At 53.8% G+C, this 24,155-nt stretch overlaps 2 protein-coding genes across 7 annotated transcripts; both read right to left on the reverse strand.

The window, feature by feature from the left end:
- Nucleotides 1–2,488: 2,488 nt before the first annotated feature.
- On the reverse strand, nucleotides 2,489–17,432 carry Mag (myelin associated glycoprotein). 6 transcript variants are annotated; one of them, XM_078033131.1, is made up of 12 exons: nucleotides 16,259–16,363; nucleotides 14,391–14,449; nucleotides 13,864–13,936; nucleotides 13,355–13,723; nucleotides 11,728–12,024; nucleotides 11,370–11,627; nucleotides 9,994–10,254; nucleotides 4,980–5,267; nucleotides 4,532–4,628; nucleotides 3,974–4,073; nucleotides 3,676–3,720; nucleotides 2,871–3,008 (listed from the first exon to the last, which is right to left on the reverse strand). In XM_078033131.1, exons 3-11 carry the CDS (start codon nucleotides 13,907–13,909, stop codon nucleotides 3,688–3,690), a joined length of 1,749 nt encoding a protein of 582 aa, XP_077889257.1. In that variant the 5' UTR covers nucleotides 13,910–13,936; nucleotides 14,391–14,449; nucleotides 16,259–16,363; the 3' UTR covers nucleotides 2,871–3,008; nucleotides 3,676–3,687. The 6 variants fall into 6 exon arrangements, with proteins under 6 accessions (XP_077889255.1, XP_077889254.1, XP_077889256.1 ...); XM_078033133.1 differs by lacking the exon at nucleotides 2,871–3,008 and adding an exon at nucleotides 3,015–3,427; XM_078033129.1 differs by lacking the exons at nucleotides 3,676–3,720; nucleotides 16,259–16,363 and adding an exon at nucleotides 17,075–17,432 and having other exon boundaries at nucleotides 2,489–3,008.
- Nucleotides 17,433–21,558: 4,126 nt separating this feature from the next.
- Nucleotides 21,559–23,112, reverse strand: Hamp (hepcidin antimicrobial peptide). Its single transcript, XM_005330605.5, has 3 exons — nucleotides 22,881–23,112; nucleotides 21,857–21,928; nucleotides 21,559–21,769 (listed from the first exon to the last, which is right to left on the reverse strand). The coding sequence occupies exons 1-3, from the start codon at nucleotides 22,965–22,967 to the stop codon at nucleotides 21,665–21,667; spliced, it is 264 nt and encodes an 87-aa protein (XP_005330662.1). The 5' UTR covers nucleotides 22,968–23,112; the 3' UTR covers nucleotides 21,559–21,664.
- Between the last annotated feature and the right edge of the window lie 1,043 nt (nucleotides 23,113–24,155).

A 24,155-nucleotide genomic window follows, 5' to 3' on the forward strand; every position in this document is an offset into this window, starting at 1 on the left:
TCCATCCACAGGCCTGGCTAAGCACGTACTGAGTTCTGGAAGGGTCCAGGAGCAGGGTAGAGAAAGTCCAAGAGCGTGAGTCCTACTTGGGTATCATCTTGGAGTGTCCGTCTCTCCTAAGGGACTTTGCCATCAGATGATTTCACCGTTTCCCAAACTTTAGAGATTTTCCCACAGTCTTCAGGACCTGGGTTCTGTCTGCAAACCTCGGGAAAAATCTTCATTTAATACATTTCTTTAAAACAACTCACTTGATTTTTTTTTTATTCTTTTTGGCTTAGTCTCCTCCGATGCTTTTATTTAATCATTTATTTTTAAATTGCCTGTTGGGTACGCTGGTTTCCTTTTGTTGGGAGACTGACTAAACGAAGCACAAATAGTAATGTAAAAGTCACGACGGCCCCTCTGGGATCATCTCGAGGGCCACCATCACGCTGGGGTTGCCCTTTGGGCAGCCAGATGTCATTCCCCGATCCCTGGTTATTGACACTACTCTGCTCTTCAGGGCGAAGTCCTCAGAGCACGTTCCTACTGGGCCAGACCTGCTGGAGCCAGGGTCTGTTGCCAGGGGACAGGTGCGCCAGGGTGGGGCCCAGGAGCTCGTGTGCGGGAAACTGGAAGAAACTTCCATCCTGCTGGTCAAGAGAGCCTCCTACTCTCTGCCCCATTTCACGCGTCTCCTGCCGCTTCAGCTCCTGGAATTCTGCCAATCACATTCCTCTCTGGGTCCTTCACCCAGGCGTGATTTTCCTCCCCTGGGAAGTCTCTCCTGACGGCTGAGTCCCTAAGTCACACTTTCATGCTATGCTCTGAAAGCCCCTCGCTTTCCCTAGCAGCAGGCGTCCCGTGTCACTGTTTGGTGTCCTGTGTGACAGAGACTATTTGTTTCCTGAAGAGAGCTCCAGCCCCTGATCTGGGTCCTGTATCTTCTGTCATCTTCCACCACAAGGGACAACTGCTATCTTCGTCCCCTTATTCCTGATCCCCTTCCTGAATACCTGCAGCCCCACAGCTTCCTTCTAAATCTTCTTTCAAGGTCCCAGGGCCCTGCAAACTGTCGTTTGTTCTCACCAAAATGACAGGACAAAACGCTCATAGGAGGGTGGCCTCTGAGCCACGGGTAGGTGCTCAAGTCTGGGCTCCACGCCCACCAGCTGGGGGCCCTAGAGGAGGAGACTTGATCTCTCTGTGCATTAGCAACTCCAGGTCCTGAAACATCCGTGGGCATCAGCACCCCCCACCCCCAGAGGCCTCAACACACACACACACACACACACACACACACACACACACGGCTGGCCTTTCTAAAGAGTTTTCCAGGGAATGCTTATGTTGCTGGCTGGTGACTTGCACTTTGGGAACTATTGTTATAGTTGTTAGGAAAAGGAAATGGAGATTAATTAATGTAAATTGCACAGAATCCTGTGGCCCATAATAAGCAATCAACAAATGGTGTCGGGCTGGGGATGTGGCTCAAGCAGTAGCACACTCGCCTGGCATGCGTGCTGCCCGGGTTCAATCCTCAGCACCACATACCAACAAAGATGTCGTGTCCGCCGAGAACTAAAAAATAAATATTAAAAAATTCTCTCTCGGGCTGGGGATGTGGCTCAAGCGGTAGCGCGCTCGCCTGGCATGCGTGCGGCCCGGGTTCGATCCTCAGCACCACATACCAACAAAGATGTTGTGTCCGCCGAGAACAAAAAAAAAAAAATAAATATTAAAAAAAAAATTCTCTCTCTCTCTCTTTAAAAAAAAAAAATGGTGTCATTAATACCCATTTATATTAGGGAGACCGGCCCTTTAAATTCCTGACAGGTGTGATAGAAACGAGGCATATTTAAACCAGAAGAACCGAGTTCAGAGTTTGGCCACACCATTCCCTGGCTCTGGGACCCTGGAAAAAAATCACTCATCTTCTCCAGTCCCAATAAACTCATCTTCATAGCCTTCTTCTGGGAGTCTTGTCTCAGGATGGCCTGAGCTTCCTGAAGGGGCTCTGTATACAACTGGCACCTAATATTTGTTGGGAAGCTACAGGGTGCAGCCTGAGTGTGAAGGGTGGGAGAAAAACCAACACAGGCTCATGAGCTGCCTGGGTCTGGGGCTCCCACGTGACCTGCAGGGACCAGAAGGTAATGTCAACGAGTGAAGCCAGTCGGTGTGGACAAGAGGGAGCGGTGGGGACTGTGGTCGATGGGACCCTGCGTCCTTCAGGGACCTGCCTTCCTTTCAGTGAGCCTCATGCAAATGGAACCCGGGTGCTGTCAGTTATCCTGACTGCCGCCAAAGCAGGAATGAGGATTGTCACATGAAATCCCCCGGAAGCCAGAGCAGACCCCTCCCCCAGCCACCAGAGAGGAGAACAGACTCCCTGGGCTCAGCCCACGCCAGGGCCCAGCAGAGGGTGAGGAGCAACTGAGATCATTCCAGAAGCAGGATGGCAGGCTCCCCAAAGACAAGTCAGAAATCATCAGGGCCTAGACACTTGGTGTTGGGGCATTTATTTCATGTCCCTTTTATACAGGTCCAGGGCACAGGTGTGGGGACAGGAGACCAGGTGGGGTGGGGACGGGAGGCAGCAATAAATAACATGGACAGACAGAGCTCCCCTCCAGACAGCTGAGGTTAGAGAGGATAGAGGGGAGCTGTAATGTGGACGTGGGGTGCTGGCAGGGAGGGGGCAGCTGGGAAGGAGAGGGAGGCCAGGCCCCAGGACCTCAGTGTCACCTGCCCAGCCCCTTCCTGCCCCAGCCCCCACAGCTCTCGGGAGGACGGGAGCCCACAGCCAGGGGGGGCCGTGAGGGTCCTGAGGGCAGCTGGCTCACGGGCTGCCCGGCCCCTCACTTGACGCGGATTTCCGCATACTCCGCCAGCTCCTCCGTCAGGGTGTAGCTGTCCTTGGTGGGTCGTTTCCCCAGGTCCGAGTGGGAATAGCTCAGGTCCAGCTCTGGGGGCTCCCCCCGGAGGCCCAGCAGCCTCCTCTCAGATCCCAGGCGTCTCTCGCTCTGTGGGAGGTGACAACCCCTCAGCAGTGTCCTCTCCCTCTTTTTCCTTTGCATCAGTAAGTGATGCAAAAATGACAGAGCGGTGGCACCTTCCCGGTCCCCAAGTTCAGCCCCACAGCCCTGCACGAGCCTCCTCTCTCAAGGACCACCAGCCCGCGGAGCCCCACAGCCACCATGTCCCACTCCGGGGCCTTTGCAGGTGCCCATACCCCTAACACCACAACCTTCTCTTTGCAGAGCTTGAACCTGGCCTACAAAGTCCATTCCTCCAGGAAACCTCTTCAACAGGGACTCCAGGGCCACATGCTGCCACCGAGAACACCTTTCCAGGTGAAGTCTACTCAGATCCCACTTTTCCAGAGGTTTCCAAACTCCCCCGTTTGGATTTGGCGTGGTCTCCCTCCTCCATCTGGGAGGACCTGCGGGTGTGACTTCATCTTCCCATGATGCTTTGCACCGGGTACCCCCCCACCCCCAGGTATCTGGACACACACGGGACAGCAGCCACAGACGGAGGGAGCAGCAACAGCAAGAGTAGACGGGGCTGCTGGGCAGGGCCAGACTAAGCCAGAGACTGCCTTAGACGCCTGACAGGACACACACAGGCAAGCCGACCCCAGGACCGCGGAGGGCCCAGAGGGAGGCACACTGAGGCCCCGGAACCTACCTCCTGGGGCTCTTAGTGACTTTGCAGGGTAGAGACCTCTCTGGACTATTGGAGAAGGAAAGGCAGTCATAGACACAGGCAGGCAGGCAGGGCAAGGGCTGTCTTGAGCCCTGTCCCTCGTGGTCCCCCCACAGCCTCAGCCTGGCACCCCCTTCCCCACCTCCCAGCCAACCCAGCCCGCCACGACTCCTGCCTCTCCCCCTCTGCTCCTTGGCCTCGCGGGCCCTGCTCAGGCCCTCAGTGTCCCTGACATCCAGGTCCCCTGGCTAGCCTAGAGCCACGGGGCTCTGGCCCTCACCTCGTACTTCTCCGGTGCCCCAGAAATGCGGAAGTCGCTGCTGTACAAGACATGAGGGTTGTCTCCCGCAGAGAAGCTGGGGCTCTCTGTCACGTTCTTTCTGCAGGGCAGGACATGTCAGCCCTCGTGGCACTCCCAGCTCGCCCTCTCCCTGAGCTCTCTGCACCCACATTCACCTTAAGACTTTGGCCCAAGGGACCCCACAGTGGCTCCCAGCCCTCTCTTTCTGTTACCAGACCAAATGCCCTTCATTGCATTCACAGCTGCCCACCCTTCCCGGCCCTGGGGCGCCTTCCCTGGCGGAGGACGGCAGGGGACTGTCCCTATAGGCAGGGAGGCTGAGCACACAGCTGGGCAGACAGGTCCTGTGTAATCCACGTGCTCAGCCAGGCTGGGCCCTGACCCACGAAGGCAGGAGCCCTCTCTCCCTGAGCAGAATCTGCCTCCCCACTCACGCAGGGCTGCCCTCCCTGCCCACCCCGGCCTCTGCTGCACCTCCCGCTCCCATCCCCTGGAGCCTCCCCCTCCCCCTATCAGCACACCCGCCCCCGCACTCACTTCCTGCGTGTCTGGGTGATGTAGCAGACGATGGCGATTAGAATAGCAAAGGCGACCACAGCTCCCACTGGCCCAATCTTGGCCCACATCAGTCGGTCTGAGGACAGAGAAGACCCAGGTGCCCTCAGGGATGCTGGTGGTAATGAGGACACTTGGGGTCTCCAAAGACAGGTTGGGAGAGTCAAAATATTGACACGTTCTTGCAATGCCTGGCCGATAGGAGGCTCCCGGCTCTGTGCAGAATCCCTTTAGAAATTGCTAGAGGGCTCAGGAAGGGGCTCGAGAAGAGCAGGCAGACTCAGGGCAGCTGCTCCTCAGTAGCTTGTGCTACTTTATTAATCCGCACCACTGACCCGTATCCAAGTAACCTTGGTGGAGAGGGGGGCGCCTGGATGGAAAAGGGGCCCTCTGCTTCCTGGGGCTCCCACCCCAAGGCCCCAGCACTCACGGGCTCCCTGGAAGGGCAGCTCCAGGCTCTTGGTGCCGTAGAGGTTCCTGGCGGTGCAGATGACCCGGGGCGGGGCCTGGGCCTGTCCCCGCAGTGTGAGGATGCTGGTGAGCAGGAGGCCACTGCGCTCCGAGTACACGAATTCCCGCTCCGTCTCGTTCACGGTCACATTGCGCGATGGCAGCTCGAAGGCCACAGATGGCTCTGGGTTGGACTTTACCACGCACAGGCACTGCACCGTGTCACGGGCCGCGGCACAGTGCGACTCCAGGAGAATCATGGGGGCAACTGCAGGGTCAAGACCAAGACGGAGTAGGCTGGAGCCCACCCAGGGCTGGACCTCAAAGGCCTCCTTGGCCGAGGGCAGGGCCAGGGTGGCCACGGGTGGGGGTGGTAGCTGTGTGTGGGATCCCCGGCTCTCCCTGCTCTTTTTCTCTGTCTTGACCAAGAAACACGGAGCGCCTTGACCCCTGTGTGATCTGGCCAGCTGCAGGTTTTCCCTGCAGAGTTGAACCTAGGCCAGGGCCTTGAACGTTCCCAGGCACTGATAAAGATGTTTAGGTCGTTCCTCAAAACACTGAAAAACAATTCAGCCCCGGCCCTGAGCCCAGTTCCTTCAACCCTCTTATAAACACCACATTCCAGCACCCTCATGACAGAGATCCCTAGGAAGAATGTCCCTTTCTCTAGCTGTCTTTGGCAAGGACATGGGACCCCCACCATCTGTGTGAGAGTTTCTCTAATAAATGCTTTGGACCGACCACCCTGGCCTTCAGAACTTCTTCCTTTAGAACCCCATTGGCCCCAGCTCTGGAGGGTTCAGGATTTCCTCCTGCCACTCCAACCTCAAAATGGGCCAGATCAAGACATCATGTCACAGGGATGAACTGCACCTCCCCCCTTGCACCATCTCTAACTTTGTTCATCTTATGAAACATAAACAGAGCACTCCCTGCTCAAAGCCCTCTTCCAGCTGCTACCTGGATCACTTAGAATAAAACTGCAGCTCAGGCCAGGTGCACACCTGTAATCCCAGTGGCCTGGGAGGCTGAGGCAGGAGGATTTGTAAGTTCAAAGCCAGCCTCAGCAAAAGCTAGAGGCTAAGCAACTCAGTGAGACTCTGTCTCTAAATAAAATACAAAATAGGGCTGGGGATGTGGCTCAGTGGCTGAGTGCCCCTGAGTTCAATCCCCAGTGCCAAAAAATCCCACAGAATTAAAAAAAAAAAAAAAACACCTCAATTATTTGGTCTACAAAACCCCAGGGACCTGACCAAGTCCTCTCTCTTCCCTGCCCTGCTCCTTCCTTTCTACCTTGGTCCCTTCCCTTGCAAGTCACAGTGGCCTTCTTGCTGTTTCTCAGACCCATGGAGCACCTTCCTATCCCCAGGTCTGTGGTTCCTCCTTCTACCTAGAGCGTCCCTAGGACACCTGCCCATCTCCCTCCCTCCATAGGAGGGACCCACCATGGAAATTACACTCATCGCTCACCCCTTGCCTTGCTCAGGTTTTCTTCCGGGCACTCATCCCCCCCTGGTTATACACTGATTATGGTTGTTCTCTCATTTCCAAGACTGGGTCTTGCTGTGTCTCCCTCAGACACTTAGAAGGGAAGAGCTATTGATTCTCCCCCGGCCCCCAGAATCCTGCACACAGATCCAGCCTCCTGCCTTCTTCCTGGCTTCCAGCCCGCTTTCAGTCCAACCATCACGTGACTCCCACCTGTTTCCTCCCCCAGAATCCCCCTGCTCCCCTCTCATTGGGCTCCCCATTGCCACCAGCACCAAATACCAAATCCATCCCAAGTCATTTGGTTGAGCTTTTCTTTGCTACCATTTGATTACAAATATTGTATTGGAATTTTTATTGTTTCATTTTTCAAAATATGAAATGATATGAGAACGTTGAATGTTGCTTTTTAAACCATGTTCTTTATCCCCCTTGAAAAAATTGGTACTTTCCTCTGCTTACTCTGGACTGAACACTGGTCCTGTTAATTCTGACCCAAATCCATTTACATGCAGGCAAAGACCCTTGGTCTACTGACCCCATGAATTTTCAATTTCTAGCAACAAAAGAGTGGGCCAGGAAGTCACATGAGCAGATGGATTGCACCAGGAACAATTCCAATAAGAATCTCAATGCACTTGTCTCTTAGTCTACCAAGTGAATACAGAAGGCTCAAAATGCCATTTAGACAAATGTGCATGATGCTCGTTGTACTACTGACCATCGACACAGCCCACAGAAAATGAAAAACCATCAATCTAAAATGATGGAGATTGAACTCTACCAAATCCCTTCCACTCAAACCAGCACAGCTGTCACTCTCATGGTGGAGCATCCACCCTGGACCATGGGGGACACTGGCCAACACCTTAGTCCAGGGCATGTGCTCAGTATCTTGGCAGCTTTGCAGGGAACCTGGAAGACCTATGAAACCCTGACGTGATGTATAAATCCCAAGGGGAACAAAGAATGGGGAGTTAGGGGTGGCATGGCTTTGGCTTGAGTCTCAGCTCTGCCATCTACTGGCTAAGTGACATCACCCAGCTTCCCTGGGCCTTCCTGAGGGACTTCTCTGTACAAACAGGGGTTGTGGTCCTTAACCTGCAAAGGGCTTCGGGGCTCTGCAGATTGGTGCAGGAGTGCACTGTAAATACTTAGTGTCCTACTCAGGTTAGGTAGAGAGCAGCATCCTAGCAGAGATAGCACATGAGCCACGTCTTGGCTGCAGGAACTCGTGACAAATACCCAAGCTGGTGTCCCAGTAAAAGGTGGATGAGAAAAGAGATTGAAAACGAACATATAGAGTGCACAGGATTCATCAGGTGCTGGGAGGCTCAACACGAATCCCTTAGTCCTCTAAGCCTTGCTTGTTGTGCGGTACTGTTACTGTTGATCATACCCTTTTTACGGAGGAGGGATCTGAGACTCAGCAAAGCTGAGGTCACTTGCCTGGAATCGTGCATCAAAAAAAGGAAAACAGGGCTGGGATTTTGTCCTAGGTCTGCTCAACTTTGTCAGGTCTGGGACTCCAGTAAAACTTTAGTTTCCTTCTATTAAGCTGCGGTGAAGAACAGTCCCTTCTTCCCCCGAGTGTGGTGTGACAATGAAGTCAGTCAATATGGGCACCTTGCTCAGACAGGTCTCCTGCATATTGTCAGCACTCAGTAAAGGTGACTGCCTCCTACATGCCCTATGGGGACACTGACTGCATGGACAGAAGGGATCTGGGGGCAAGCAGTTTACAGAGTTCTTGGTGAAGAAGGAGGACCTCAGCAGGCGGGGCAGGGGACAAGGCCACTGCTACCCTGCACCTGCCTCCAGTAGGTTGAAGGCCTCTTGCTCCAAATTTGGTCCTTTGCTTTCAAAACAAGATTCAGTGAGTCCTCCTGTGTCAAGGGCTAGAGAGAGGAGAAGCAGCCAAAGATCTAAGAGCGGAGGCCAGCTGTCAGGACTCTAAAGACCCAGACATCCTAGCTACACGGCCAAGGCTACATGGCCACAGGGAATTCTGACCTTTCATTTTCTCCTCAATTAAAGGGGATGATGATGAGGTGTATCTGCTTTGCAAGATAATGCCTTCGAAGAACTGGTTCCATGGCCCGGGGCAGGCCCTTAAGGAGAGTGTCCTGCCCCGTCTTCTGACCCAGGAGGGGTGTGTCTGTTCTGAGGCTTCTATCAGATTCTCAGAGGGTTCTCCAGCCCTTAAATATAAGAACTACTGATTCGGGGCAGCATGGGGGAAAGAGCGCTGAAGCAGAGGGGACACTGGGCCTGGGATGGCACATATGAGAAAGCAGAGCACCGTACAGCCATCTGCTATAATCATGAGGAAGTTAGAGGGGGCAGTGATGGGGGCATGGTGCCCAGGATTATAGGTCAACAGAGGAGCTGCTGACCAAGGCTTAACCACAGGAGATGATGTTTCACGATCGTTCCTATCCACTATGTCCTAATTACTGCCACGAATGGAATACTGAGCACAGACTGTGGGGCAGACACTACTGAACGCTTTACAGGTCGAATCTCACTGGCAAACTCATGTGGAGGGGGCTGTTAGAGAAGAGTCACTGAAGCCTGAGGTGAAGTGCTGAGAGACCTGCCCAGAGGCCAAGCAAAGCTGAGGAGGAAGCAGGGGAATGGAAACCCAGAAGTGACATCCAGAGGGAGTTACTTGCCCAAGGGGAATGGAAACTGTGACTTGGCTGCTACAACCTGCAGTGCTGGCCTGGGGTGGGGAGGCGGGAGCAGAGGGTGCTATCTGCAGAGAGGAGGTCAGGAGAGGCCCTAGTTTGCAATGAACGATGCATTTCATTGCCAAGACAGTAGCTTTTTTTAATGAGCATCCCTCTCACCACTCAAGCTGCACTGTATCTGTTAATAAGCTTGGTGTCTTCTAAACCTGTGACCCACCTCCCACAGAGCCGCTCAGCCCTTAGCACAAAACAACTTCTCAGTCCATGAATTCTGATGTAGTAACCCAGGATGAGGCCCGTTCTGGATAGTACAGAAGAGTAGAACCAGATCACCTGGATTTGAATCTCAAATCCTGCCATTTGCTGTCTATGTGACCTTGGGCAAGTGGCATAACGTCTCCAAGCCTCAGTTTCCTTCTCTGTAAACTAGGGTCAGTAATAGAACCTCCCTCGTGAAGATGAAATGAGTGGGTCCTTGGGCAGTATTTCCAACAGCATCTCGTACATAGGAATGATCCACAGAGTCTCTGTTCTAGTTCATGTGGAGGGGCAGTCGCCCCAGGACCCTGCAACCTCCCTTGGTCATAGTTCCACGCTGACAGGTGGGAACACAGTATTAGCTGTGGATTTTTTGCTATGGATTCAGCTTCCCTGACACCCCCATTCTCATCTGCTGATGAGGTCCTGCAAAGCTTTCCCTGGCTGAAATGTGTGTGTCCCTCCCAGGTGTCCCCAACTTTTATGGCAGGTGGCTGTACCGCCCATCACAAGTGAAGGGAGTGAGGGCTACCAGTGTGTGGAAGGGGTACTCACACTCCACAGACAGGTTGAAGGCGGTGGCCCTCTGGCCATACTGGTTCTCAGCCACACACCAGTACTCCCCATCATCCTCGGGCGTGACTGCGGGCAGCTCCAGCTGCAGCTGGCTCTCATAGATGACCGTGGCTAGGATCTGCTTCTCCTTGAAGATGGTGAGAATAGGGTCCGGGTTGCTCTGTGTGGAGCACAGGATGGAGACTGTCTCCCCCTCCACAGCCACCATTGTCCCATTCACGGTCGGCTTCCAGGGTGCATCTAGGGGACAGGACAGAGGACCCATGGTCAAAAACCAGGCAGTGCTGCTGCCCCTACCAGTCAACTTTCACCATAGCACCATAAAGTTAATTCAACCACTCAGGATGGTACAGGTAACCCCAGTCCTGGCTGTCTTATAAATTTATAAGAATGTGCTTCTGCAGCCAGAATGCTTATCTGTAGCTCCTGGCACTACCTACCGCTTCCCACCTATGTGCATTTCCAGTCCTCACTTTTTTCATGTGGAAAATGGGCTTAATAATAATTCCATCTTCATAGGGGTTGATTATCCTGCATTCATTGACAGTCTGTTGAGTGACAGGCATTGTTCTAGCTTAAATAAGGTCCACGAGGGGACATGCTCTATAAGCAAATATATTTACAAAATAGGGTAAGTGTGGGGGAAAAACAAAGGAAAAGTCAGTGTAGTCATGGTTTAAAATAGGATAGCTAGAGAAGGCTTGGGGAGACTAGGAGGAGGTGGGCAGGGGATGCCTGGGGGAAGAGCATGCGTGTAAACACTCAGAAAGTGCTGAGTAAACATTGGCTGTGGCTGTCATTATTATCCCCAATCCTGGGCACTTTGCCTCAATAAATATTTGTGAATGAATGAATGGCCTCTGCTTGGTTCACTGTTCCCCATAGTGTACAGTGCACTCAATGGGGCTGGGTTCCCCCTGGAACTGTAACAGATTAAAACACAGATTCCTGGGCTGGAGTGTAGATCAGTGGTAGATCAGTTCCAAGCGCGAGAGGGTGCACACACACACACACACACACACACACACACAGGCCCAGATCTGCTCTCATCAGCCAAGGGCTGACCCCAGGAAACCATTTAAAGGGCTTTCCTAGGTGGCAGGGACAGAATCGGTGTCCTCCGGTCTTGTCCTTGGAATAAGAGTGGTGCAGAACAGGAGCACACCAGATAGACACTTGTGGGAAAAACAAAGGAACACCTTTGATCTGCAGTCCTCCCCTCCACGTTTATGACAGGCTCATGGCTTCCTCCACGTTTACTGCAGGTCCCAGGGATCCTCTAGTGAACACTTTGGCTCTTATCTGTCCCCTGCTGAGGTGTGTGGGTGCCTGGGGTGCACAGGGCCAGGACTCACACATGACGCTGAGCTCCACGGTGCGGTTGTCCTGGCCATAGGCGTTCTCTGCCAGGCAGGCATAGATGCCATCCTCCCCGGGGGTCACCTCCTCCAGCTCCAGGTACAAGATCTCAGTCACGGCTTCCCGGAGCACCGTTCCGTCGCGCATCCAGGTCAACAGTGGCGGGGGATTGCTGTCGGCCCCACAGACCAGGCTGACGTGGGAGCCCTCGATGGCCTCCACTGAAGAGTTCATCTCCACGATCACCGGGGGGTCTGAACCGACACCGCGGGTCAGCAGGTGGGCGGGGGCTGCAGACTCGCCCCGCCGTGGCCCCGCCCCCGGCCCCGCCCCCCGGCCCGCACCCAGGCTCACAGTTGACGTCCAGGCTGGCGTAGCCCTCGAACTGCAGGGTGGTGTTGGGGAAGGCGGCCTGGCAGCCCAGCCTGAGTCCGTTGGCCTCCCTGGTGGGCACGAAGTGTAGCAGCGACACCAGCACCCAGGTGCCCTCGTCCTCGCGCAGCCGACCCAGCACGGTCGGCTCCCCGAGTCCCTCGTGGCCCAGCCAGCTTATTTCTGGGCGTAGCTCTGGGCAATTGTCGGGCACCATGCAGCTGACCTCCACTTCCTTGCCTGCCACCACTTCTGGGGGAACCACGATGTTGGGGGTGTCTAGGTGAAGTGAAGAAAAGGAGGGTCCAAGAGACAGCATTGGGCTCCGGGGCTTCCCCACCTTGTCCAACTCCATTCCTGGTACCTGGATACCGAAATCTCCATAACCTTCCCTCCTCCTGGTCACCCCCAAAGCCCTCCACAGACCCAATGGGGTGCAATAATAATGTTCTGAATACTCACCGTGGGTGCTTAATTCACCCCATCCCTCCAGCAATGCGAAAAGCTCACGCTATTATTTTGCGCATTTTGCAAAGGAGGAAACTGAGGTCATAGTTTGCACAGGGTGAAACTGGGCTTCAAACCCTGCCGCCTGCAGTCAGCATCAGTGCTGGTGACACTAAGTATATTCTCTAAGAAATCTTGCATTGGTCCCATGCTTGTTTTGATTGACCTGCCTGCCTGTGTGTGTGCGTTGTGTATGTGTGGGGTGTGTGCAGTTTGTGTGTGTGTCATGTGTGTATATAGTATGTACACTGTGTGGCGTGTGTGATGTGGTCTCTTTCTACACCAGAGCTATAATCCAGCTCCCCATATAGACCTTGTGTTCCTGGGGAATCTGAATCTTAGATCTCTAAGTAATAAGTCCGTCCATAAGTTAGGCAGTGGCACTGCCTGAAATTAGGCTCTATTTTGATTGGCAAATCTGGAGTTAGCCACATTTTATTTGGCCTACAGGATTTTTTTTTTTTTAATTTTATGGTGCTAGAGATGGAACCCAGGGTCTCACACCAACTAGCTACACCCCAGGTCCAGGATTTTTTAAAAAGTATATCTAAATCAGCACCAATATTTAGGAATTAGGAGTTTACACTGAAAAATCGACAGTTTGGTTTCCCTTGAAAATTCACAATGCCTGACAGTAGTGGCCCTGCATTCTGTTAGCCTGAGCAGGGTACCAGGTGCCAGGCACCGCCAGGGGCACTTGACAACTATTCACTCATTGGCTGCAAGTGCTGTTCTTATCTCTATTTTACAGAAGAGCAAACCAACTCCTAGGGGAGTTAAAAAAACATGCCCAAGACCACCCAGTTAAAGCATCGATCCAGAGAGGTTGTCCCTGACCCCTGGGCCCCACTTCCTTTACTTCCAGATGTTTCTAGATGAGTAAGAGCAACTATATTCCTCCGAGGGCAGCCAGTCTATTTAGGGTCCTGCTTTGCTCATCTGGGTCATGTGGCCAGTCCATGTGGTCTGCACCCCCACCCATTTCTCCTGCATCTGCCAAAGACCTCCTGGGAGGATGCTGGGGAGGACCGACTCCCACACTCTTGCCCAGCCCAGCGCTGTCCCCAACCCCCTGGTGCCTGCACGACCCCTGGGGACTCACTGATGATGTCCAGGACGCTGTGCTCTGAGAAGGTGTACTGGTTGTAGCCCCCCAGGTCCCCGCGGAAGTAGTACTTGCCCCCCAGCTCGGGGCTGAGGGTACTGAGCAGGAGGGTGCAGTTGCGCAAGCCCAGGTCCCCCAGGAGGCGACTGCGGCCCTGGAAGCTCTCGTGGACGACTTGGGTGCGGGACTTGAAGACCACGGGCGGGTAGTTCTTGGGGTAGGGGCTGTTGAAGTACCAGACTCCGTGCACCACGGCCGGCCGCAGCTCATCCGGGAAGTCAAAGCGGCAGGGGATGGAGACGCAGGTGCCCTCGAAGGCGGAGATGGACGAGGGCATCCAGGCACTCCAGTGACCCCCTCGAGAGGCTGCGGGCAGGCAGGACAGCTGAGGCTGAGGGACACTACCTACCCGATAACCCCCTCCGGCTCCCATCCCCTGCCACTGGCCTGGGGATCCTGAGACCAAGGCTCAACATCCCCAGCACCCTCTCCCCCCCAGACATTACCTGAAATCATAATCCAAAACAGGGGCAGAGCCGTGAGGAATATCATTGTGGGCGGCACGTGAGCGAGCCACAGCTGGAGAGGGAGAGGGGCAGGTTAGAGGCCAGGGAAGTGACAGGCGGAGCTTTTGAAAGGCCTCAGGAAGGAGCCGCTGCTGCTGCTGCTGCTGCTGCTGCTGCTGCTGTTATTTTAATTACAAATACTTATATAACAACGGTCATGTTCCAGGCCTGTGCCTCACTCTGCTACATTAACGCCTCTGATCTCTTCAATGTAGGAAGAATTATTATCCTCGTTTTATAACTGAGATCCAGAGAGGTTAAGTAACTTGCCTAAGGCCACTCAGCAGATCTGTGATCTCAGCCACCAAGTCCCTTGTCTCTGTGTGGTAGGGATACACGGATAATGATCTTCAGCATCCTTATGTGCCCGGGGGGTCTCCAGGGACAGTGCTGAGGCTGGGCCAGCCACGGAGAAGGGAGAAGCCAGGCAAGCCAGGAGGAAAGGGAAGTTGGTACCTGTCCCTTACCTCGGTCTCCCTGAGTTGGGGATATCTTCTAGTTCCACTTTAAGCTGCCAGTCACCAACCTGGAACAAGAGTCACACAGGTGCCAGGGGGTGGGGGCCTAAGTACCCACTGTCCCCTTCTTTCTGCGGGTTGAGCCCTGTCGTAAGTCTGCCCATGGGTCCTCTTCTGCTATGGATGCTGGGACCCACCCACTCAGTCCCCAAGCCACTCTAAGGCTACGGCAGAACTGTGGGAAGAAATGGGAGCCACAGCATCGGGCTGGGGGAACAGGCGGGTGTGGTGAGTGGGGTGAAGGAGCAGATGTCCCACCGCCGAGGCCTGGGGGTGGCAGGCAGGGACCCGGCCCCATCAATGACGGGGTTTCACAGCATCAGCATTCCCAACATGCCGCGTGAATTCCTGCCGCCCTCTCCCACCCCGTGGCCGGCCCTGGTGTCCCCACCCTCACCAGAGGCCAGTGCCCAGTACAAAAGAGCCCTGTTCCCTCAGGGTGCGGGTTCCTCGTCCTGGGGGGCTCCTGGGGTAGGTGGGAAGGGGGGTCACACTCTCCTGACTGGGCTCTGCGTGGGGCCAGGCAGGTCCAGGGGTTAGCGAGCCCCTGGCACACGGCTGCTCTGTGGGTCGCCTGGGGGTTGGAGCCAGGATTTCCAAGTGGCTGCTTTCCCAGTCTTTGCTGCCCTCTTCCCACGGACACAGACTCATGCACAGACACAGGCAAGCGCTGGTAAGCAATGTGACGGCCAGAAGGAGCAGGCTCGCCCAACAGACTCCTGAGGACGTGGGCACCGTGACCCTTGTGTCCACACTGATGTGCCTCCTATCGCACCATGCCACTGCAGCTCTCCAGGCTGCCCTCCCTCCTGTGCCCCCACACCTGGACAGACCTGGGCCTGGACTCCAGGTACACACACACACACACACACACACACACACATACACACACACACACCGGGCTCTGCTCACAAGACACAAGGACAGACATGCACACGCTGAGGTGTAACCCTAAAGCGGTCCACCCAGACTCATAGCCATGGCAGATATGGCCCTTGCACCTGTGTCAGGAAGGTACAGGAGATTGGCACAGGTGAGGACCAGCCACGTCCTGGGCAGATATGTGAGATGAACATGAACATGAACATTAGGCGGGGAACCAGACCATCTTGGCCGTGACAATGGCCGAGGGATCTCTAAAGACCCACATGCATTCACAGGCAGACAGCACATCTGCAGGTTAAACTTTCAGAGGAGGGATCCACATAGGAAAAAGTTATGCAAAAAGTTGTTTAGTGAGGTATAGTGAAAAAAGTTGGAAACACTGATGTAGACTGATAGGCAAGGTGTAGTCTGTCTGTCTCTCTGTCTGTCTCTCTCTCTCTCTCTCTCTCTCTCTCTCTCACACACACACACACACACACACACACACACCTGCTGTGCAGCCAGATATTAGAACTTGTTCTTTCACAACCTGCTGTCCTCCCCCACTACCAGATGACCACATGCAGGTGTCTGATCACTTGGGCATCCTTCTGTCCTTTGCCCTCCCCAGACCATGGCCACCTCATGTGTCCCTAGCTTGGGGGCCCCAGGAGAACCACTGTCGCAGGACTTCCAGCCACCAGGGGTGCTGAGGAGGGTCTCTTGCACTTTCTTTTTTGGTCTCAGCCCCAACCCCATCGCTGTCCCCACTGTGAGCCCAACACATTCCCAAAGCAGCCCCAAGCAACTGCCCCTGCCTGAATCAGTGGCCCTTCACAGTGACCCTCCATCGCCCATAGCACCTCACCTTGCACATGCTCTGGGTGCTGCCCTTCCTCTCAGCTCCCCAGGGTGCTGGGCCCCGCCCGTGCCCTGGCCCTCGAGGTACTCACTTGGAAGCTGCTTCTGCGCCCTCGGCTCCACCGGCCCAGCTCACAGTCCCCTGGCTTCCCAGGGTCTAGGCCCCCACTGGCCAGCCTCTCCCCTCCCCCCTGGGTGCCAGGGGCCGCCTGCCTCCAGGGCCCAGCTCCTCCCTGCCCCCGAGGGAGGGGGGCACAAAGGGGCCCTTGTCACTAGGGCTGGGACTGGGCGGCCTGACGCCTGGGTTCTACTAGCTCCTTCCTGAAGGGGTGGGGGGCTGCCTCACTCCTTCCCCCTCCTTCATCCCTGTGCACCCCAATTCTGAGTCCCTGCTGGCGGACCGTCTCTTCTCTATGGAAGTCCCAAGCTGAGGAACAGAGGCATTGTCCTCAGGGAGCTGTGGCAACGTTAGGGTCCGGTACCGAGGGGCCAGCAGAAGCCAGAGTGAGCAGGAGGAAGAGGAGACAGGTCCTTCCCGCCCTCAGCTTCAGGGTCACCTCTGCCTTGTCTCCACACTTCCCCTCGGTCCTCTGTCCTCCGGCTCTATTCTTTTCTTGGCTCTTGCTGTGCAAATGACCTGAGGTGTGACCTGCCTCTTGGCATGGGGACACGCCTCTTTACATTATTCTGAGTATGTCCCTTCTTATTGATGAACGGCCAGTGGGTGACCGAACACATTCCTCCAATACTCCGTGACCCCTTCGGACTCAGGGCCATCGCAAGTGTCGCTCCTCCTTCCTGGAAAGCGGTCACCGTCTCACCCCACTGCCCACACCGCCCTGGCCACAGCCCACTCATCCTCAGCACGGAGCGTGGCGTGGACACCACTTCTCCGAGGCCTTCCTTACCTGCCCCTCCGTTTAAATGCCGTCCTCTCCTCCCATGGGACTCAGGCACCTGGGGCTGGAGCTGTGGCTCGTCCTCTGATTACTGGGCCAGCCTCCACCTCCCAGGGCAGGATCTCAGCAGCCTTCCGCACCCTGTGTCCTCAGAACAGTGTGTGGTGCGAGGAGGACTGGGCATGAAGTCCCTCTGTGTGCAGGTTCCACAGGGGTCCTGAGGCCCCGGGGCCCTGCCCTGGGTGGTGACCTTTACAAGGCGGGCAGGCGCACAGGAAGGAGATGGTCTGATTAAGAGCAGCGGAGGTTTGATACAAGTAGGTCAGCTGCACTGTGGTGGCCAGAGCTCTGGGGAGGTGCAGGGAGGGTCCTCTCTCCCATGGGAGAACCCGGGTCGGGGTGGGGGTGAGGGGCGGGGAAATCCCTCAGACCCAGAGCAGAACGAGGAGTCAGGGAAGGCTGGGGGAGGGGGAGTCCCACCCCCACCTCAGGCTTCATGATGTCAGACTCTGCCCGTGCCTTTCCCAGTCTGGGACAATGGCTCATTGAAAGTGGGGTGGGGCTTGAACGCCTGGGTCCTGGAGAAGAGAAGGGCCTGGTGCCTGGGCTTTGGGGGAGGACACAGAGATGCTGGGGTACTCATGTGTCACCACCATCCATCTACACCAACCCTCTGGGGTTGCAGTTGGGGACTCTCTGGGCATGAAATGAAGGCTGCTTCTAGGGAAAGGACGCACAGGCATGGGTATCACACAAGGATCCTGCTAATTATTGCCAAGATCTGCCATTGCCCTCCGCAATGCAGGAGTGAGGCAGGTGGTGTGAGAGTGAGTGATAGACTCGGTGAGGGGGCCATGGAACCAGAGAGCAAGTGTCCTCTCCAAAGGGGCCAGCTGCCAGGCAGATCCAACTGGTAAATCAGCTGATGTTTTGAGAGAAAGCAGGTGTATTAGTTTGCTAGAGTTGCTGTAACAAAACATCACAAACTGAGTGGTTAAAAAAAATAGCGTATTATCTCACAGTTTTGGATACTTTAATTCCAAAATCAAGGTGTTAGCCAGGGTGGTTCCTAGATATGTGTATATATTTTTTGGTTTGTTACTGGGGATTGAACCCAGGGGTGTTTAACCACTGACTTTTTTATATTTTATTTAGAGACAGGGTCTCACTGAGATGTTTAAGGCCTCGATAAGTTGTTGAGGCTGGCTTTGAACTCGAGATCCTCCCCAGCCACTAGGATTACAAGCATGTGCCACCACGCCCAGCAGGATAGTTCCTTATGAGGGTCACAAGGGAACGATCTGTTCCGGGTCTCTCTCCTTGGTTTGTAGATGGCTGGCTTCCTGTTCACATGGTGATCTACCTATATCTGTCCAAATTTTCCCTTTCAACCAGGATGATTGGGTCAGGACCCACCATAATGATTTCATTTTAACTTGATGACCTCAGTCAAGACTACTTTCCACAGAGGTCACACTCTGAGATGCCCAGGGTTTAAGACTTCAACATATGAATTGGGGGGAGAGGGCACGGTTCAGCATATAAGAGTCTAATTTTTTAAGTGCTCTGATTTGTAGTTATTAGGAGTATGGAGAGGCTGGAAACTGTGACAGTTTCCAGCCTCTCCATACTCCTCCCCATAAGCCATTTGCAGAAGGGCAAAGACCTGGCATCGGGCTTGGCTTTGAGGAGACTGAATCGACTGCAGGCTCCTCCCGCTGCCCTTCGGGCTTCCTTCAGGAAGCTGAGTTGAACAACTCAGGGACCTGGGCAATATGGCCACCAAAAGGACCCAAGTTCTCCAAGGACAAGTTGTTGGCGGATATGGGATATGGGACTGTCCAGGAGAGGGGGTGTTATTTGACATTTCCACTCTCCTGGGGTACTCATAGGTTATAGCCTTGACATTAGCAGGAGGGGAAGAGGAGTCTTGAGGGGCGGGATGGGGGTCAGGCCATGGGGAGGAGCTTATTGGATGCTCCCATTTTCTGAGGGGGCGGGGCTTGGAGATTTGGGCATTCTAATTAGGGTGGGTGGGACACCTAATATCACTGTTCAGAAGGCGTGCTGCTTGAGACTTTTGAACTGAGCACGCAGAGGGAATGTCCACTGTTCATGGTACTGCACATGCTCTATTCTGCTTTCAACTGGATCAGGGCTTGGGGTTTTAGTGTCTGTTGGGTTGCGCTTACCTGAGAAGTTAGTGAAGCAGAAATGACAAGGTTACAAGAAATAGGAGTGATGACCTTGGCCCTCTGGGGTCCTCCATCCCTTCATCTTCCCCCTGTGCAGCCTCTGATGGCTTCTAAGGCAGAAGGCAAAAAAGTTGGTAGTATACAGGGCTGCCCTGCTCCTGGTTGGGTTTAGTTTGGCTTACAGAGTGTTGATTTTAAAAAAAAGGTTCTTTTAATCAGTTGTTGTGAGGATGGCCCTAGGCCTGAGCCTAAGCAACTCCATTTTTAAAACTCCAGTTTGAAACCTGCAGTCTCCCCAGGCACACCCACAGAGCCCTCCAGTGTGACAAGTCACTTCCCCCCACCCTGATAACAGCGAAGCCCCTGGCAGGCGGCCCTCCCCTGATAAGAGGGAGAGGCCAGAAGATCAGGGTGGAGACCACCAGACCAGATGTTTCTGACCCCAGGGTAAATGACGTCATGGAGAAATCTGGTGGTAGCTGATGAGGATTGAAAGGGGGTTCAAAAGCCCCCAGATTTAGTATAAGTAATAGAGCTGATGAACAGGGATTCAGCCAGCAGAAACAAGGAGCTGGAGCTGGAGAGCCTGATGAGGACCTGGCATCCCATCACTGTCATCGTTGCCTGATCCTCTGTGTGATCCTCACCGCCCTCAAACTCTACCGCCTCGTCTGGACCCTGGTGAGAGCCGCAACTGCTCCCTACGGCTCTCTCCTCAACCGGTCGTCCACTCCACCCAGGAGAAGCCTGCCTTGGTCCGGACCTGGTTACCGCGGTCTGAGTGAGTGTACATCTGCTGGACGGAAAGCCTGAGGCTTGAGACTCTTGAGCTGAGCACGCAGAGGGAAGGTGTGTCATTAGCCTGTCATGATTCAGTGTGTCTGCTGTGCTTAGAGTTAATTGAGAATTGTTTGCCGTGAACTGATCATGTCTATGGCAGTACCCAGCATTAAGGATTGTCATTTTCTTGATTAAGAACCTATAGAGTGAAATGGTATTGAGTGATTTGAGTGAATAAAGGGCAGAAATGTGTGGACATTCTTTATTTCTCCCCTCAACTGCATACGTCACAATTTTGCCCCCTCGCACCAGTTGTCAATATTTAAAAAAATCAGAACATTTCATTTAAAAAATAAGAATATCCATCTCCTCTGGATGAAATCAGAAGTTCTCACGCTTTGGCCTGCTTTTGGGTCTGGTTGCCATCTTTTGAAGGTCCCCTTAAGGGGGCCCCAGGCCGCCTTCCTTCCTGTCAATACCCTTCCTATCAAAGGGCCAAGGCACTTTATCATCCTGCAAGAGCTGTTGTAATCTTATGAGGGAGGGAGATAATCTCTTTCTACCAAAATTAGGTCAATAAGAATGAGACTGACTCAGGGAAATTCATTACTGTGAAGGTGAACAGTATTCCTATGTGCTTCACGTGAAAAGTGTGTCTTATTGAGAGAACACAACCTAAGATGCTCCCGTAAAGCAAATCCAACATTCCTCACTCACTTACTGTACCTTTCTGATCCCCGATGGTCAGTGATTCTCAGATGTTTTGGTATCAGGATCTTTGAACTCTTCTAAAAAAAAGTTTTAAAATCTCAGAGAGATTTTGTTTTTAAGTTTTTGTATGTTAAAGCTGTAGTTGCTTAATGTAATAGAAGTTGTAATTGATGGATTTTGGAGCGCGAGATATACAAGCACACAAGCCGTCAGCTATCTGCAATGATGTCATCGTGTCACAGAGCCTTGCAAACAAGACACTGTACACTTTGGAGAGTGAAAAATGGCAAATAATGTCTTAGTAGTTTCCACTTCATGGAGCCCTAGAAGGAGTCCCTGAATCTTACTATGAGAAGTTTTATTAGGCAATAGAGTTCATGACCCCTGTTTTAGGAAGACTCCAAAGAGCTGGGTACAGTGGTGCTCATGGATAACCCCAGATACTAAGGAGGCTGAGACAGAGGTTCCCAAATTCAAAGACAGCCTAGGCAACCTACAGAGACCCTGTCTCAAAATAAAAATAAAATAATAAAATAAAAATAAATGGGGCTGGAGATGGAGCTTAGTGTAGAGGGCTCCAGAGTTTTCAATTGATGCACACCAAGATTCTGAGGAGAGGCAACTTTGTTTAACTTTTCATTTCTTGCTGTTGCAACATAAATTCCAGGTCTTTTGAAGTGGGGAAAGAAGGGAGAGAACAGAAAGCAAATTTACTTCACCAACTTTCTGGCAAGCTCCCATAACACACCAATCTAACATTGGCCCTTGCAATGCACGGGCTGCGAGAAAGGACAGCAGACACTCCAGTTTGAAAAATACAAGAACCAGGCATTTTATTCCAAGACGATGGTTGGAGGGCAACAGGAATAAATAAGGGAGGGAGGGAGGCCCAGGGGCTCAGGACAGGAAGACTCTAGGTCTTGCAGCAAATTCCACACCCGGAATTTGTACAGCATTTGCAGCAGAAAATGCAGATGGGAATGTGGGTGTCTCGCCTCCTTAGCCTCTGGCTCACCGGCTGTGGGAAGGAAGGGAGAGTGAGCGGCCAGATGCAGCGTGGCCTGGGCAGGCGAGGGGACAGGGTAGGGAGTTCAACCACTCTTACCGTCAAGTGGGCTTCGGTCACAGCTGTGTACTGGGGGTGGCGCTCTGCGGGCTGCCTCGTGAGTTGCCCTGTCTGTGAAAGAGAAGGGGGCATTGAGGATGGCAGAGTCCAACAGAGATCTTGGACTTGCTCCCACCAACCTGTTCCTCCCCAGGTGCCTGGTGACCTCATCATCCAGCTGGCTCGGAGGAGGGAATCTTGCCTTTCTGCTTTCCTCCCTGCCTTCCTAAAAGCATCCCAGATATGTCACCTTTACTCTCTGCGGTCAATTCTCTTCTTCGGGGTTGTCACCCTCCCTTGGCTGGATGCCAGCATCAGCCAGGTCTTCCTGCCCCGGTCCCCTTACCATCCAGTGACTTTCACTCAGACTCTTACCATCAGAATGTGGCTTTCTTCATTGAAAAAGCCTACAGCCCTTCCCCAGCACTCAGGAAAAGTCAGTGTCCGTGCAGCTGCCCACGAGGCTGGCCTGATCTGTGACCTGCCCACCCGACCTTGTCTCCTGGCACCATCTCCTCCCATCCTCAGGAGCTCCACGCTCCTGCTCACCTGCTACCGTCCAAAGCACAGGCCAACTGGACTTTTCTCACAGAACACTCTTGCTTGACTATGGGCCCCTGCTTCCACCTCTTGTCCCCCTGCCCTGTGGTCACACTACCACTGTCCTTTACATCATTTGTGAACAGTATTTATTAAACAGAATTATTTATTTGTTTTAATTGCTCATTAACTAATGACCTGACCAAGACATAAACTCCATAAGAGCAAAGATGTTGTCTCTGCCTTGCGCATTGCTTTATCCCCATTGTATACAATAAGATTTGATAGAGGAGGCCCTCAATGATACTTGTGTCATTACATCAGGGTCCCCTGAACTTGCCACTCCATCCTTGCTCTTTCAGCAACTGCCAGTCCCTCTGAGTTGTCCTGAGCTTTGCTCAGTGCTAGGGGTCCTCCGGCTGCCTTCAGCAGCCCCTTCCCAGGGGCTGACCCTCCATCCCCGTCCTGGCCCCAGGGCTCTTACCTGTTGCTGGAGGCTGGAGGCAGTGGCCAGGCTGGCGAGGAGGAGGAGCAGGAGGCAGGCAGCCCGGATCTGGGTGTTCAGTGCCATTGTGCTGTCTGTCTGTCTGACCTGCTCTTGGGTCTAGGATTTGCCGTGGTGACTGGGGTGCAGTTACAGTGGCTTTTATGGGGCCTGCTGGAGGAGGTGGTCCGAGCCCCCACCCCTTTGCCCTAACTCATTTCCAAGAAGGTGGTGGCGCCTAAAAGGCGGGAGAGATAAGCGGGAACAGAGTGACAGGGAACAGGGTTGTGTCACCCTCAGCCAGCAGAGGTGTGTTCAGGGGGTGGGGCAGACGGGGCCACAGACACAGGCGTCTAGCCAGTCACCGGGAGTACCTTTTTCCCCAATATAACGTCACCCTGTTGATCTCAGGGAAAGAAAGAAAAATTCCACTTTTTGTCCCGGAAGTTGACCTGGTTTGTTAGTAGAAACCTCGACCTTGTCTCCCAGGACCATCTTCTGGTGTCAGATTCTCAGGTGGTCCTCTCCAGACTTGTGAAAGGAAGGGGTGCCCCTGGCTCCTGTCCCGCCCCTCCCTGGCATCCTCATTCACACCTCTCTATTGCTCATGGGCCCCTCAGAAGGGCCCGGCATGGTTTGCGGGGAGAGCGTCCCGTTCCTTAGTGTTCTCTTCACACAGGCTCTGGGGGGGACACCGGAGAGCCAGGTGCCTGGGGAACTCGGCCCACAGGAGTCTCCAACACACTCTGTGCTGCTTCCCAAGTGTCAGAACCTTGAGACGTAGGCCTAGTCGCTGGAAAATGACTGAGTGAACTTTTGAGCATGAAAGATGGCAGTCGTGGCAACAGCTGGCATCTGCTGGCTACATCTTCTATGCCAGCATTTGTATCAACTCACTTGTGTCAGCCAGTGCCACTTAGGTAGCCCCTGATTTCCCCAACCTGGGCTCTGCTCTGTATCTGGGGGCCTTGGTTGCCTTCTCCACACTGACCCCAGGTCCTGGCATCTCTGACTCCAGGGCCCAAACCTGGCAGGGCACAGTAGCACTAGACCTGGCTCAACAGGGGCAGCCGGCGCCCTCCCATCCCAACACTGTATTTCACGGTGTCACACCTGCACCTTGAAATCAGCAAGGTTTTGTTTTGAATTGCTTTTGAGCTTGTTCCCAGGCTGCTCCTAGGAGGGGAATGACCAGGGCTGTGTGGTGCCTTCATTCCCACCTAGCCACCTCACGATGCATGTGGCTCAGGAGACCCACGGACTTCAACTCTGGAG

Source organism: Ictidomys tridecemlineatus, chromosome 15 (genome assembly GCF_052094955.1).
Source record: "Ictidomys tridecemlineatus isolate mIctTri1 chromosome 15, mIctTri1.hap1, whole genome shotgun sequence".
Classification (NCBI taxonomy): Eukaryota; Metazoa; Chordata; class Mammalia; order Rodentia; family Sciuridae; genus Ictidomys; species Ictidomys tridecemlineatus.

Bases quoted from the DNA above. Each gene is read 5' to 3' on its own strand.
- Hamp (XM_005330605.5), bottom strand. From the start codon at position 22,967: ATGGCACTGAACACCCAGATCCGGGCTGCCTGCCTCCTGCTCCTCCTC. The intron at 21,929-22,880 runs GTAAGAGCCCTG...TCTCTTTCACAG, and splicing joins CCTCCAGCCTCCAGCAACAG to ACAGGGCAACTCACGAGGCA. The intron at 21,770-21,856 runs GTAAGAGTGGTT...TCCTTCCCACAG, and splicing joins TGACCGAAGCCCACTTGACG to CCGGTGAGCCAGAGGCTAAG.
- Mag (XM_078033129.1), bottom strand. From the start codon at position 13,909: ATGATATTCCTCACGGCTCTGCCCCTGTTTTGGATTATGATTTCAG. The intron at 11,628-11,727 runs GTGAGCCTGGGT...GTGTCGGTTCAG, and splicing joins CGCCAGCCTGGACGTCAACT to ACCCCCCGGTGATCGTGGAG. The intron at 3,009-3,973 runs GTGAGGGCCAGA...CACCTCCCACAG, and splicing joins GGGCACCGGAGAAGTACGAG to AGCGAGAGACGCCTGGGATC.